Source organism: Cebus imitator, unplaced genomic scaffold (genome assembly GCF_001604975.1).
Source record: "Cebus imitator isolate Cc_AM_T3 unplaced genomic scaffold, Cebus_imitator-1.0 Scaffold447, whole genome shotgun sequence".
NCBI lineage: Eukaryota > Metazoa > Chordata > Mammalia > Primates > Cebidae > Cebus > Cebus imitator.
In genome coordinates this window covers 1,248,697-1,263,628 of record NW_016107762.1, presented here as the reverse complement: position 1 = coordinate 1,263,628, position 14,932 = coordinate 1,248,697, and the positions used below count along the sequence as shown (strand labels likewise).

The 14,932-nt window shown below is 42.8% G+C and overlaps 1 protein-coding gene across 1 annotated transcript in view; it reads left to right on the top strand.

Annotated features, from left to right (window-relative positions):
- Positions 1-10,448: 10,448 nt before the first annotated feature.
- The window catches only part of DAPP1 (dual adaptor of phosphotyrosine and 3-phosphoinositides 1), a 53,856-nt gene continuing 49,372 nt past the window's right edge, over positions 10,449-14,932 (top strand). Inside the window, exon 1 of the mRNA XM_017511365.2 lies at positions 10,449-10,660. Coding sequence (XP_017366854.1) covers positions 10,560-10,660 — 101 coding nt within the window. The 5' untranslated portion in view covers positions 10,449-10,559. The remainder of the gene's footprint in view (positions 10,661-14,932) is intronic.

Genomic DNA, 14,932 nt, shown 5'->3' with positions numbered 1-14,932 from the left:
ATTATTTTTTCATTGCTTCTAGGGCTATTTTTAGAAATAATTATTTTGATGGGGTTTCAAAGTAAGACATATGAAGACCCGTACGGCCCGCGGAGTTTGTTTACGCAGGCTTCAAATAGACAAATAACGTATATCTGAGATTCAAGTTTTCTATTAATTCAGTGCTGGTCTGGAAATCATTTTGTGATTTAAAAGAAAGCACTAAAGTTAGCTGTATGACTGGACTCAGTAAGGAAAGAATTGGGCTCAGTCAGAAGTGCCAGATCGCGTGTAAGGAGGGATGAAATCTCAGGCAAGTGTCTTGTTTCCAACCTCATTTGCCCAGCCTGTTCATTAGGGGAACTGAGGTAGGTTCCCTCTAAGACGCCCTCCATGAAAAGCTCTGCGATCCCTCTTACTCATTTCTTAAGTCCTACCCCAAGGTAGACCAAACGTTCTGACATTTTGGCTGAGCTGCTCCATTTCACACACATTATCATGACTGATTTCAAGTTTTACCCATTTTCAAAAGCTGAATCGACCCTGGTGCTTCCTGGAAGCTAAGAATCTGGGAGATTCAGCTGGCCAGTTGGTCACATAATCTTTGTTGTTTGCCATTAGCTCCCAGTAGTCAATAGAGGGACCTTTTCAGATGAAGTTGGACCAAGAAGACAAAAAGTGTTTGGATAAGGCACACAGGATCCAAAATTGTGTAACCCCATTTAATTTCACTTGATTGAGTTAGCAGCTACTTTTGCAGACTTAAATGCAAAAGCTGGTGTGTTTGACGTTTCATTTTTGTCCGGGCTTTCATTACTCAGAAATCAGTGCTGACACAATCAAGCATGACCTTTCCATGCAGATGGTGCCTTGCTTCACCAGCACAAACAGCATCTGCCACGCTAACCTGCAAATGCACATGTTTGCATATTTTTAAGACACAGTGTCTAAAAATGGTGAAGTAAGTGCTGAAGTAAAGGCTTTCCAGAAGGGAGCGTAATACCACTCAATCCGTTTGTATTACCTGTTAAGAAAGCCACAGTGAAGTTCTAGGAAATTAGGAGACACGCAAAACACAGCACTCTTCTTAAACCACACTTACACATGTGCTTTCTTAACATTCTTGGAATAATGTATAAACACTGCTCTATCTGAAGGCATGTTGATTTGCTGTGATAAGAGGTGTTTGGTTAAATACAACATCCCCAGTTCAGCAGAAAGCCTAATGTATATTATGCATGTATGCATGTGTGCAGGATAGCTTCAGCAACCCTGGGTGTTTGTTTCAAAAAAGTCACATTATTTCAAAGTTAAAAGGAAAATGAAAAGTGACTTAGAATAACTTTACTCCTAATATAAGAATCTTTTTTACCAGTGACACACAAAGGTGAGGAAGTGCATGGGAGCACTTTAACCCCTAGTACAGTCAATAAGAATAAAGAAACAGGCTGTGCATAGTGGCTCACACCAGTAAACCTAACATTTTAGGAGGCTGAGGCAGGAGAAGTGCAAGACCAGCCTGGGAAAAATGGCAAAACCCTGTCTCTATCAAAAATACAAAAATAAGCCTGGTGTAGTGGCACATGCTTGTAGTCCCAGCTATTCAGGAGGCTGCTGTGGGAGAATGGTTCGAGCCCAGGAGGCAGACATGGTAGTGAGCTGAGATGATGCCACTGCACTCTAGCCTAGGTGACAGACTCAGACCCTGTCTCAAAAAAAAAAAGAAAAAGAAAGAAAGAAAGAAAAAAAGAATAAAGAAACAATGATAAAGCAAATGAGAAGTCAGTCTGCTTCTTCTTATCACCAGAAACCAGCAATTCTAACGAATGTCAGTGACAGACCCTCCCAACAGAAGCAAGCCATTCCTCCCTCCTTACCATAAACGGAACATTTGTGTCCCACAGAATTCCTGTGTAAAACTTAATCCCCAATGCGATGGTATTTGAAGGTGGAGCCTTGGGGAGTTATTAAGTCATAAGGTCATAATCATTATTAATGGGATTAGTGTTTTATAAAAGAGGTCCCAGGCAGCCTCCAGCCCCTCCCACCATGTGAAGACACAGCAAGAAGACAGCCAGCATCCATGAACCATGAATGAGGCCTCACCAGATCCCACGTCTGCTGGTGCCTTAATCTTGGACTTCCCAGCCTCCAGAAATGTGAGAAATAAATTTCTGTGGCATGTAAGCTACCCAGTCTGTGGGTTGGGGTTGGGAGAGTGATGCTGGATCCCCAGGGATGGGGTGGAGAAAGTGACCCAGAACCCCTAGGATTGGAATGGGGATAGTGACCCACATTATTCACAGTCATGTAAGTAAGAACTTCACTTCTTCTGTGTTGAAGTGTTACATTTGGGGTTTGTCTGAAGTAGCAATTTAGCATACCCCGATGAACACAGGAGAGAATGAAGCAGAGTGAAAACAGCCTCAAATGAATGTTTTGTGCTAGTTATTCATCCACTGGCTCTCAGCCCCACTTCTGACCTCCTCTCCTCCCTTGGTATCATAGGGGGCTGGAAGCCCACAAACTACATTTCACTAATTCCCTTGCCAGCTCTCTATCAGAAAGAATTTGCTAACGGGGAGAATGGAGAAGGGTAGAAATGTTTTTTTTTCTTCCTTGGGCGCTGCTTTCAGCAGTGGGAGCAGCCCACAGCAATGGTGGGCAGCTGCCTGCTCCAGAGGCCTCAGTGCCAGTTTTCAGCCCCATCAACAGAGTTATGTCCTTCTGGTCCCACAGACCAGCAGTGGCAGCTAGATGTCTACAGTGGCTTCTCTTTTCTTAACTGGACACTGACAGATGCACATAAATTCTCTTCCTGGTGCTGCTAATTTCTAGCAATTTTCTTAACATTTCTGAGCTCCAATTTTCTAATCTATTAAAAAATAACAAGAATAATGTACCTGCCCGCCTCAATAACATAATGTTCATAATATACAAATAAAAGTGATTATGAACACTCATAATCTAAGGAAACATATTTTCATGGATCCTGGTTAAGTTTGCTGTTACTGGTCACGTCTTTCTCTTTCTAGACCTTCAGCAGCCCCCTAAATGTTTCTAAATTGTGATCTAGTCAAATACGTTATTTTTTTTTTCATTTGAAAAGATGAATATAGCCTGCACCAACAGGGGGAGCTGTTCTTTTATAACCATTGCGTGGCTGTATTTCTTCTTTGTGGGCAAAGCTTTAGTTATTTCAACACTGTCTGCTGGGAAATGTCACCAGTGAACCAAACAGCCTGGCTTCCTGTAACCCTGTAGAACTGATTATCCAAGTCAGGCTGGCGATGGGCTTGGGCACAGGGCTTATGGTAGACACAAATGAAGATTGACTTCAATATCCCATTAATGTTCCTTGACTTGTGCTCACTTGATCTCAGGTCGCTCGTAGAAAAGGTAAGGTCTTAGCCCTTTCTCCCTGAAATCCTCCCCAGTGATTTCTGGGAAGAGCTGCCTTTTTATTTCACTTTAGCTCTTTCGTTAGATAGGTGACTTTGCATAGTTACCTTCAGTGGATTTACTGTATCATGGTTTTTAGGATGCTTTTAAAGTGAGAAAAAGAGATGTGCTTGAGGTAGACCAGGTAGCCCTTCTGATGCTTTTACCCAGATAATTCTTTATTGTAAGGGCTGTACTGCACACTAAGATATTCAGCATCACCACACACAGCACACTGCCAGTGGGCTGCCCAAGTTGTGACAACCAACAATGAAACCCACCTCAAAAATGAGGACCCAGTTGAGAACCACCGTTTTAGGGGCTATGGATACTATATCAGTGAAGGTTCTCCAGAGAAACAAAACCAATAGGATATATATATGTGGAGTATGTGTGTGTGTGTGTGTGTAAAATAGGGAATGCCTTCATATAATTACGGAGGCTGCCAAGTTCAAGATCTGCAGGGTGGGCTGACAGGCTGGAAACCTAGTTCAAGCCCAAAAGCTGTCTGCTATAGCATCAGGAAGAGTTGAGGCTGCAGATGAAGAGCAGATTCAGTCTACTGGAAAATGACATTGCTCAGGAGAGGCTGGTTTCTTGGTTCTGTTAAATTTTCATCTGATTGGATGAGGTCCACCACATTATAGAGAGCAATCTGCTTTACTCAGAGCCTACTATTTAAATGTTAAGTTACTCAAAAACAATCTTACAGAAACACCCCGAATAACATCTGACCAATCTGGGCAACCTGTTGACACATAAAAAAAACCATCAAAGATATAAGATTATTAAGACTCTGGAAGTTCCTGCCTCTAAGAGCTCACATTCTAGACAGAGATCCAGGTGATAGGCAAGTGTTTCAGTTATCTATTGCAGGCTGTATTCATCCATTTTCACACTGCTCTTAAAGACATACCTGAAACTGGGCAATTTACAAAAGAAAGAGGTTTATTGGACTTACAGTTCCACATGGCTGGGGAGGCCTCACAGTCATGGCGGAAGGCAAGGAGGAGCAAGTCACATCTTACATGGATGGCAGTGGGCAAAAAGAGAGCTTGTGCAGGAAAACTCCCATTTTTAAAACCATCAGATCTTGTGTGACCTATTCACTATCATGAGAACAGCATGGGAAAGACCCACCCATGATTCAGCGATCTCCCACCAGGTCCCTCCACAACTCGTGGGAATTATGGGATCTATAAGATGAGATTTGGGTGGGGACATGAAGCCAAACCATATCACTGGCTAACAAACCATCCCAAACTTTGTGGCATTAAATAGCAAATATTTTATTAAGTGCATGTATTCTTTAGATCCAAAATTCAAACAGGGCATGGTTTGTCTCTCCTCTTTGATGTCGGGGGCTTCAGCTGGCAAGATGCAGTCCACTAGGAGAGAGTGATTTGAATGGCTGGAGGCTGGAATCATCTGGAGGCTTCTTCAATCAAGTCTGGCACCTGGACTAGGATGATCCAGGCGGGGCTTATCTGGGACCATTGACCGAAGCACACACATGAAGCATTCCACATGGCTTGGGTTTCTAGGCATAACAGCTAGGTTCCTAAGGAGAAACTCTGAAAGTAACATCTGGGGGTGATAGAAAGCATCCTAAAATTGTATTGCAATGATGGCTGCATGACTCTGCAAATTTAATCAAAATTATTATACACCAAAAGAAAATGAACATTATGGTATATAAATTATACCTCAATATATCTGCTAAATATAAAACTAGCTTGCCACAGGCACTGAAGGATAAGAACAGACATGATGCTGACCTTGGTTCCAGAACAGGATTCTAAGGCCCCTTTCATTTACACAGCAATCGACATCCTGGGAGGGATAGGGATGGCCAAGATGACTGAGGGACATTCAGGGGCTCAGGACTTCTACAACCAACACAGGACAGTGACTATTTATGAACCAGTATGAAAGTATTTTCTACCAATATTAAGAGCTTTGAAAAACAATAAGGCAGGGGAAGGAAATAGAAATGATAGGCTTGAGGCATTTTGGATATGGTGGATGAGGAAGCTCTTTCTGAGAAGGTGACCTTAGAACAAAATCCCCTGACAGAAGTGAGAGCGCCACAGTGAGATCTGGAGGAAGAGAGACACAGGAAGAGCGAAAAGCAATGGTAAAGCCTGAGCCCACAGTGAGCCAAGCTCAGGGAGGGGAAGGAGGAGGGGAAGTCTGATGGAAGAGAGTGAGGAGAACGTTAAACATCTATTCGTTTTACCGTGATGACAGTTGTATCACTATTTAAATGAAAGAGTAGCGGGAATATTGGTAGAAACTGAGATAAAGTCCACAGAAGCTGTAAGCTTGATCCATTTCTGTGGCTCTTGTGCACTACTTCAGACATATGGTAGATGGACATATGGAACTTTTTCTACAAGGAGATCCTTTGGACACGTGGGTGCAGGACAAGGATACCCCTCTGCCTCAGGGGACCCTTTGTTCTTCATCTTTCCTGAAAAGCATCTGATGAGCTACACAGCAGTGTTACTTCTGTAGAACCTTCCCATACTTGAAGTGATCTCAAGGAATTAAACCAAGTGACTGAACTGGCAAATAGAACAACCACTTCACATTAGAGAAAGGAGGGTGAGAACGGGGTTTGAGATGGAGTATTGAAAGTGAAAGGTGGGAAAACAACAGAGAAGAGAAATAAAGAAGAAGAAAAGAGGAAGGTTGGGAAGATTTCCGCTTGGTTTGTTTCTGGCAGATGTCTTAAGTGTGGTTGGGAAGATTTCTGCTGGGTTTTTTTCTGGCAGATGTCTTTGGTGTGCCTGAAGATGGTGCCTTCTAGTTCTGCTGCCGACACTCACGTCAAGGCTCTCCCTGGCTGCTCACAGCCATGTTGGGGCTACTAGATCTGGCTCTTCTTGCCCAATGCAAATGCTTCTAATGACCAGTTCTTGCTCTGGGGCTCCCCATGGGTCTGACTGAGACTTTCTTAGAACTTAGAACAATGTTCTTTCTACCCAATTCCTCTCTTCTTTTTCTCCCTTCACAGATGTCAGCTTATCCTGGATTGAATCATGGCCCTTCTAAAATTCCTGTCCTCCTGGAACATCAGAATGTAACCGTATTTGGAAATAGTCTTTGCAGATGGAATTAATTAAGATGAGTTCATTATGGGTTAGGGCTGGTCCTAAATCCAATGACCGATGTCCTTATAAGAAGTCCAGGTGCAGATGCCGAGAGGAGAAGGTGGTGTGAAGATGGAAGCAGAGGCTGAAGTATTGTGTTTACCAGCTAAGGAATGCCAAGGATTGCTGGCGACTACCAGAAACTGGGAGAGGGGCCTGGAACAGATTCTCCCTCAGAGCCTCCAAAGAAGCCCATCCTAGCAGCACGTTGGTTGAGATCTTCTGACATCAGAACTGGGAGGCAATACATCTCTGCTGTTTTCAGCCATCCAGTGTGTGGTCCTCTGTTGAGGCAGGGCTGGGACACTAACACGCAACTACACATTGTGGTCTGAGACCCTGTCTGCTCCTCTCCTTCTGGCCTCTGTCCGTCATAGGCACATCCATCCCATAAATCCCCTGTACTTTTAATTCCTTACTGGCATCTACTTTCCAAAAAACCTACACTGCCACCCCCCCTCAAAAAAAAAAATAGCCCAGTTTTAGGCTTTCAGTCAAAAGCTCAGAGCCTCTATCATTGAGTAAACAGGATCATTGAGTCAACAGGATCATTGAGCTGCTAGTCCTTCCCGTGTTCCGTGCTGAGTGAAAGGAGCATAAAGATGAACAAGACGTAAACTCTGCCCTAAGTGCTCTCTCAGTCCAATTAGAGGAGAGTTTTGTCTTGAAGGATACATAATGAAACAAAATAAAATAACCTCAATACAGTGGCAAAAATGTCATAATCAAGATGTGAAGTACATTAAGGCAGTGAAGGTGCTTAGCAACATGGAAGGTCACCTGACCCAGTATACAGAGGGGGTACCCAGTATACAGACGGGGTACCCAGAAAACACCTCTCAAGAAGAGATAACACTTATGCTGAGACAGGAAAAAAGCAAAGGAGTTGGCAGGACAGAACATAGGAAAGCATTCTAGGCAGACGAAGAGTGTGGACAAAGGCATATGTATTCTTCACAAGACTAAAATTAAGTTGATCTTAAGTCTCATTCACTTTGGGAAAAAAGAAAGGAGATAATGTGGCCAAATAGCTTCTCAGAGGTGGCCTTAGGTGTTACTAGATCCGGCCTCTCTTGCCCAATACAAATGCTTCTAATGACCAGTCCTTGCTCTGGGGCTCCCCATGGGTCTGACTGAGACTTTCTTAGAACTTAGAACAATGTTCTTTCTACGGTTACATTCTAGGGTTACATTCTGAGGTTCCAGATGGACAGGAAATTTAGGGGAAATTTAGGCCATGATTCAATCCAGGATAAGCTGACATCTGTGAAGGGAGAAAAAGAAGGGAGGAATTGGGTAGAAAGAAAGTTGTTCCAAGTTCTGAGAAAGCCCTATCAGACCCATGGGGAGCCCTGGAAAAAGGATTGGTCATTAGAAGCATGTGCATTGGGGAAGAAGAGCCAGATCTAGTAGCCCCATAGAATGCTGGAGCTGAGGATACAATGTGGAGTTGGGGACTTATTTCTGAAACCTCCCCCGCAACCCTGACCCCTTGCCAGGTTAAACTCACTCCTTGTTTTGCGTTGGATTTTCAAGACTCTGTCTGAAGTTGGGATTTAGACACAACAGACATGACTGACAGTCTAAGGCATCCAGCAGAACTCTGCTCAAAATTACCACTGAGAGGAAACCTCTAATCCGTGTGTGGAAAAAATTCAGTGCTGTGAACCAGGACCTTTGAAAAGAGTTTGTTGACATAATAAGTAAATTATGTGATTTTTAAAAACATACCTTGTACTTGCTTGGAAGCAAAAGTCACTAAAACATTAGAGACTGGCTGCAGTGGCTCACACGTGTAATCTCAGCATTTTGAGAGGCCTAGATGGGAGCATTGCTTGAACCCAGGAGTTCGAGACCAGCCTCGGCATCTCTAAAAAATAAATAATGAAAGATTTAAGAATTCTATCATCTGAACAATCTCACGTAAAACATATGTTACCAAATATTTTTATGAATGTCCAGCATTTTGTTGACACTATCTAGTAAGCCTCCTGCAGATGCTACCACTGCAAAACTAAGTGTGTGGTTAGTGGGTGGGCGGGGGGTTAGGGAAGGACACTGGGAAAAATGGAGTAAGTGACAAAATGGAACAACGACATCAAAGGAGAGGGCAACAGAACAGCAACATGACGAAGGGACAAAGGCAGGAAGATTGAGACAAAAAAGCGGACCACCTTAGAAAATTTTGCTACTTGCGCTTCAAAAAAAGTTAAGAAAAAGAATAACCAGAATTTGCTGAAATGAGTATTAAATAGATACTAAAACACCAGATAAAGGGCTCTAGGGCTCTAGAAAAGGAACAGGAACTCTAGGGCCAAGGCTGTCCCCTGTCGCTGCAGTGTGCATATTGAATACCTCCCTGGCCTGCTGGCCTCTCTGTTCAAGTGGGCCCTGTCCTCCTCTGTGAACGAACTGTAGCCAAAAGAATTTTAAGTGCTTACACATGTCTTATCAGAAGTAAGTCTCCTGCAGGCTGCCTCTCGACACTCAGGAATTTCTCACTGGCAACCAGTGTTACCCAGGGTCTCACCGATCCTGGGAGAACAGTGGTAATAAGGAGGAACGTGAAGGATGGAACCATGCAAGGCGCCAGCAGCCTCTAGTCCTTTAGGAAGAGCTCCGCTGTGCTGCTGGGCCTCGGGCCACACTGTTAGAATAAGTTACAGAGCGCCCTGGTGCGTGCTGAGTGAGTCAAAGAGTAGAGATAGGAAGAGAGAGAGAGAGAAAGGGAGAGAGAGAGAGACAGACCCGTAGGTACGTAGAAAAGGCAGGAAGCAACGTATGTTCTTGACTCATCTGATACTGCACTTTGTCCTACTTCTCAGGGATTCAGTCACTGCCATTTCTCTTTAGCATTTCTGGCGGACAGAATCTACACATGAATCTGGGCACAAAGCCATTCAGGTGTGAGTAAGCCCATGAAGAAATTGGCACTCAAAGACTCCAGGAGTTCAGGCCGGGCGCAGTGGCTCACGCTTGTAATCCTAGCACTTTGGGAGGCCAAGATTGGCGGATCACCTGAGGTCAGGAGTTCAAGACCAGACTGGCCAACATGGTGAAACCTCGTCTCTACAAAAATACAACAATTAGCTGGGTGGGCTAATTGAGGACCAGCAGTAACAGCAGGTGCCTGTAATCCCAGCTACTCAGGAGGCTGAGGCAGGAGAATCGCTTGAACCTGGGAAGCGGAGGTTGCAGTGACCCCATATTTAGCCATTGCACTCCAGCCTGGGTGACAGAGCGAGACTCCATCTCAAAAAAAAAAAAAAAAAAAAAAAAGACTCCAGGAGTTCCAATATGCCCCATTAGGTGGGTACCAGAACGGCCCCTTGTAACTTTTCCTGCCTTCTTCTCTCTTAATCCTTCTCCCATGGAGGAAAAAATAATTGTCCCTGAATCATCCCTCTTCGAAGCATCAAGGATATATTAGAAGGTCTGCGTAACTAAACAGAAATATTGCGAAAGTGCTAAAACACCAAACTTTAGGGGTCAAACTTGTGGTTTGATTCTGTTTTTTTTCCCCCCACTCTAAGGGCGTTCCTGATATAGAAGCTTCCTCGGTGTTCCCTGTGTTGGTGTGTAAGACAGAACAAAAGTGGGGTGAAAGAGTGCACGCATTCTCCCCTACAAACCAGAGGCTGCTAGCATTGCGAAGAAGTTAGGGTTTGGCCTCACACAAGCGGTTTGCACTGTTGTCCAGTCCCAGGTGGGGTGGTCGGATGTTTTTGATGGCGACCGCCTGTTGCGTGATGTAGGTTGGGTGTCCTCAGAGGTAACTACCTAAGTTTGCATACTTCCTGACTGACAGCACACCCCTGCCAGTGCCTCCAGGCCAGGGTGGTGGTGTTGGTGGGAGGAGTAAGCGACTGAGTTTCACTTCCTTGCCTTGGAGACTCAGAGCCACAGCAGGCTGCTGTCTCACAGAGCAAGAGGGTATCAGGAGCAGCCAAGTTGTCTCCCTCTCTGCGTCTGTGAAGAGCGCGAATGGGCAGAGCAGAACTTCTAGAAGGGAAGATGAGCACCCAGGATCCCTCAGATCTGTGGAGCAGATCCGATGGAGAAGCTGAGCTGCTCCAGGACTTGGGGTAAGGGAGCAGATCTTTCAAAGTGCCTGGTGGGTGGACATTGACTCGGTGCTCCCTCCTGCATGCTCACTTTGATTAATGACTATCTTCAGTGCCTCGTTGCCCTTTGCCACCTCAACCTTCTATTTTTTTCCACTTTATTCATTTGTATCTATTGGGTATCTTCCTGTTTGGGTCTAATCCCACTGGAAAAGCATGCATTATTTTTCTAGATGTGAAAACAAGTAGGTTGAGAAAACGGGAAAAAAAATCAAATGTTGGACATTCTTTGAGAACAGGGACAGATTGGGATGTAGGAGTTGATGTTGCCTGCTTCCTTAATGTTGCTCTGGTTTATGAATAAATGTGCTGTTCAAGAGTTTCCAGCACTGACCCAGGAACAGTAAAAGGACTGCATTGCTGGTAAGATAAACAGAAAGCCTACCTTACATTCTGTGTAAGGGAGAGGGACTTTTTCAAAAGACAGAGAATGAGGAAGTTTCTGCAACAGTCTCGCTTATGTGTTCCTTTCTCCTGATACTGCATATGTGAGCTTTTATATTTCGTGTATGTCCAGAGGGGCAACTTTGAGCCTTTAAATACCAACAATTTAGGAAGAGGATAAAATGTCTGCTTCAGACGGGTAAGTATAGGTAGGTGGAGTCACTGGAGTTCTGTCTTTAAGAAGGGACCCAGATGAGACAACTCATCCAGATATTTGATAAAAGAAGCAAGTATTACACAAGAGGGGAACAGGGGATTTCCTAGAGAAACTGAGCCTTCTGCCTAAGGCACTGGGAATATCCCCAGGAGGGTGGCTTTAACACCTGTGCAAGAGGAGAGGCAAAACCTATACCTTCTGTGTGGATAAATAGCTCTAAATCTTCATAACAATCCAATGACATAGGAGCTGTCGTCATCTTCATCTTATGAAGGATGAAAACAGGCACCAAACAGGTTTGAATAACTTGCTTGCTAGTCACACATCAATTACACAGCAAAGCTTGGAGTCCAACCTGCCACAAGCTATGTCCTTAACCAGAGAAAAACCAAAATAGAGTTGAAATCTCTCCATGTTAAGGATGCAGAGATTGTATCTTTTTAATGCTGTATTACTGTAAAAGTTTATCAATAATTCCTGTCTTTAGATTATAAAACTGAAATATCAGAATTGAACTCTACCTTCATTTGACAAATCAGATAAAACACCTGAAATTTCCATTACAGAAAACTCCTCTTGCTGGGAAGCCAGAGCTCTAGAATCTCTCTATCCCTCTAGATTGAATCCCCAAACAGAAGAGGTAAAAGGCCCTTCTGTGAGCATCCAACAACAGGTGTCACCAAGTCCAAACATTAAAGCTGAACTGTGGCCCTCTGTAGCTTACTGAATCATTAAGCTGCAGTGCTTTACATGTTCTGTTATCTGTATTCCCAACCCACTGTAACAGAAAACCCCAAAGGAGAAGACAGAGGAATGTATTCAGTTCTGGTCCTTTAGTTAAACAAACAGTCCTTGAACCCAGAGTCTGTGGTTGAGTACTGTGGGAACACACTTAGATGACAAAGATGAACTAGATGTTGTTTCTGTGCCCCGCCATGATGCCAACAGCAAGAAGCAACCATAAGTGAACCCCATGGGGGGAATACGACTGTGTCTTTCCTCCAGGTGTAAAGAATAGACATTCACTACAAAACCAAGTCCCCCACTTCCCTGCAAAAAAAGGGGGTACATTCATTTCCAGATTTCCCTATTTCAGAAGGCCTGAACATTTATTATACCTGAGGATGAGTTCTTAGTCATTGCAACCTGGAGTTATCCGGGAACACTGCAGTCCTGGTTCTTGACCTTGGCTGTCCTCGGGAACAACCCAAGGAGTTTAAAAAAAAAAAAATTTCTGACACCCAAACCACAGACTTGACAAATGATTTCAGTATCTCTGGGGATGGGTGTTTTCTTGTTAAACTCTCCAAGTAATTACAAAGTGAGACCCTAGGTTGACTATTATTGCATAGACTATATATCTACCAAAGCCACAAATGTGGCTTTGTTTTTCATGTTAAGTCTGCTGGGTGTGTACTTGAATCTTAAAATTACTAATAAATGTTGATATTTTGTTTGTTGGTTTAGGGGCATTTCAATTAGTACCTTTATTGAGGCATATTTTTCATATCATAAAATTTACCCATTTGAAGTGTACAATTCAATACTTTTGACTAACTTTGCAAGTGATACAACCATCACTATCAATCAGTTTTAAGATATTTCTGTTCTCCCAAAAAGAACCCTCAGGGGTATGACTTATTTAAGCAGACTCAATAGTGTGCTAGAAAAACACCTGGGGTGAGGTGGGGCTGAAGAAAGCCCTGATTTCTAGAACTTGCCTAGTTCCCTGGTATAAATGCTCCCGCTATAGACAATTTCAAGCTGCCAACAATTTAACCTCATTGAACTGAAAATTTAACAAGCAGCTTGTGCCGGTACTTCCCCCGGCAGCGCCTCACTGATACACTTTTTATAGGTACAATTTGAGAACTCTTGACAACGACTCGTTGCCTCTGCAGAATACGGAACATAACTCTAACATAATACTGACGTTTTCTTTGAACACCTAACCACTGGTGAGGTAGAATCTCTATCAAACCTTCTGATTAATTTGTTTCCAAAAACCTCCATAAAAATAGAATGATTTAATATAATTGATAGATAAAAGGTGGCTGGTTTTGACTCAATTTTTTAAGTATTTTAAGAGATTGAATACTTAGATAAATCATTGTTTATGTTTTTGATAGACATAAACAGATAAGTTAGTGGTTAAATTACAGAAATATCAGAAGTCTTTATTTTTGGGTCTCTGTTTCTTCAGGCTCTGGAATGTGTAAATCCTGTACATTGAGCCCTGAACTGCAGCAAATCCATCACTTCCCTTTCAGGGCGTATACAACTTGCTCAGCGTACAGGCTGATTATTTTATAAAATACCCAAATACAGTAACACAGTGCTTTTCCATGTCTCATTTACAGAATGTCAGCCTAAAAACATTAATTTTCTTTCATCTAAAATACATTAATATGCGCAAAAGCAAAGGAGAAATAAAACCATCTTAAATTGTTGCTCAGCATCACTGACACTTTGCAGAGGAGGGTACGAGCTTGGGGGAAAAGAGCTGTGAGGAGGGCGAGAAGTGAGGGGTGTGGAGAGCTAGGGGAGGAGAAGGAGGTGGACCAGGAATCAGAGGTGGGTCAGGCTGTTTCCTGCTTGCAAAACGAAGAGATGGCAAAATAAAACAAGTAATAAATACTAGACACATCACCTAAGTAACAAACTGGTATAGAACAGCTAGTTAAATGATTTAAAATTTCAGCAATTCTTTGGCTCTAACAAAGGTTACTATAAGATAATGTAGGAAGAGCATAGCTATATATAAGTATAAATGCAAAAGAAATAACATAAAATGAAAATATTTTAGGTTACTTTAAAATTAAATATTCAAATGATCTAGTCAGTCATAACTCCAAGTGAGAAATATAATCATTCTCTTTTTTATACACTTTCTCAAATCTCAAGTTGTATAAGAAGGTGCCAGTATTTGGCTGGGTTGGCCAGTGCCAAAGGACTAGATTCTAAGCTCTGAATATTTAAATAAATTAATAACTAATTCTTCATTTCTATGCCCCTTACTCTTCATATATGAGAGAAGATTAGAGTAGATCACAGAGCAGCAAACCTTTTTTTATAAAGCGCTCTATAATAAACGTTTTAGTCTTCGCAGGCCTTACAACCTCTGCCTAAACTACTCACATCTGCCATTGTTGTGCAAAAACTACCAAAGAACACAGAAAGAAATGACCATGATGGTGTTCAAACAAAATTTATTTACATACTGAAATGTGAATTTCATATAACTTTTATGAGTCACAAAATATTCTATTTCCCCCAAGCACTTCAAAATGTACAGCCATTCTTGGCTCCTAAGCCATACTAAAACAGGTATCTGGCAGGAATTGATCCTCAGTTGGTGGTTTGCTGACCCAAGGAATAAATGATAATAAACAAAATGAGTCCCTATTATAAGACAGGCTTTTTGTGGACACTAGTTCTGGTCTTCAAAAGGCACTGATATTCCAGCTTTACATAGGAAGAGACTCAAGAGCAGAAAAATCAGGTTGCCTACAGTCTCGGAGTGTCTGTGTTCAAAACTCATGCTGACTTCACAAACCAGGTTGTTTCCCTGCTGTGATAGTCCTAATTGACTGACCACCTACTATGTGCCAGCACCATGTCACTCACGTGCA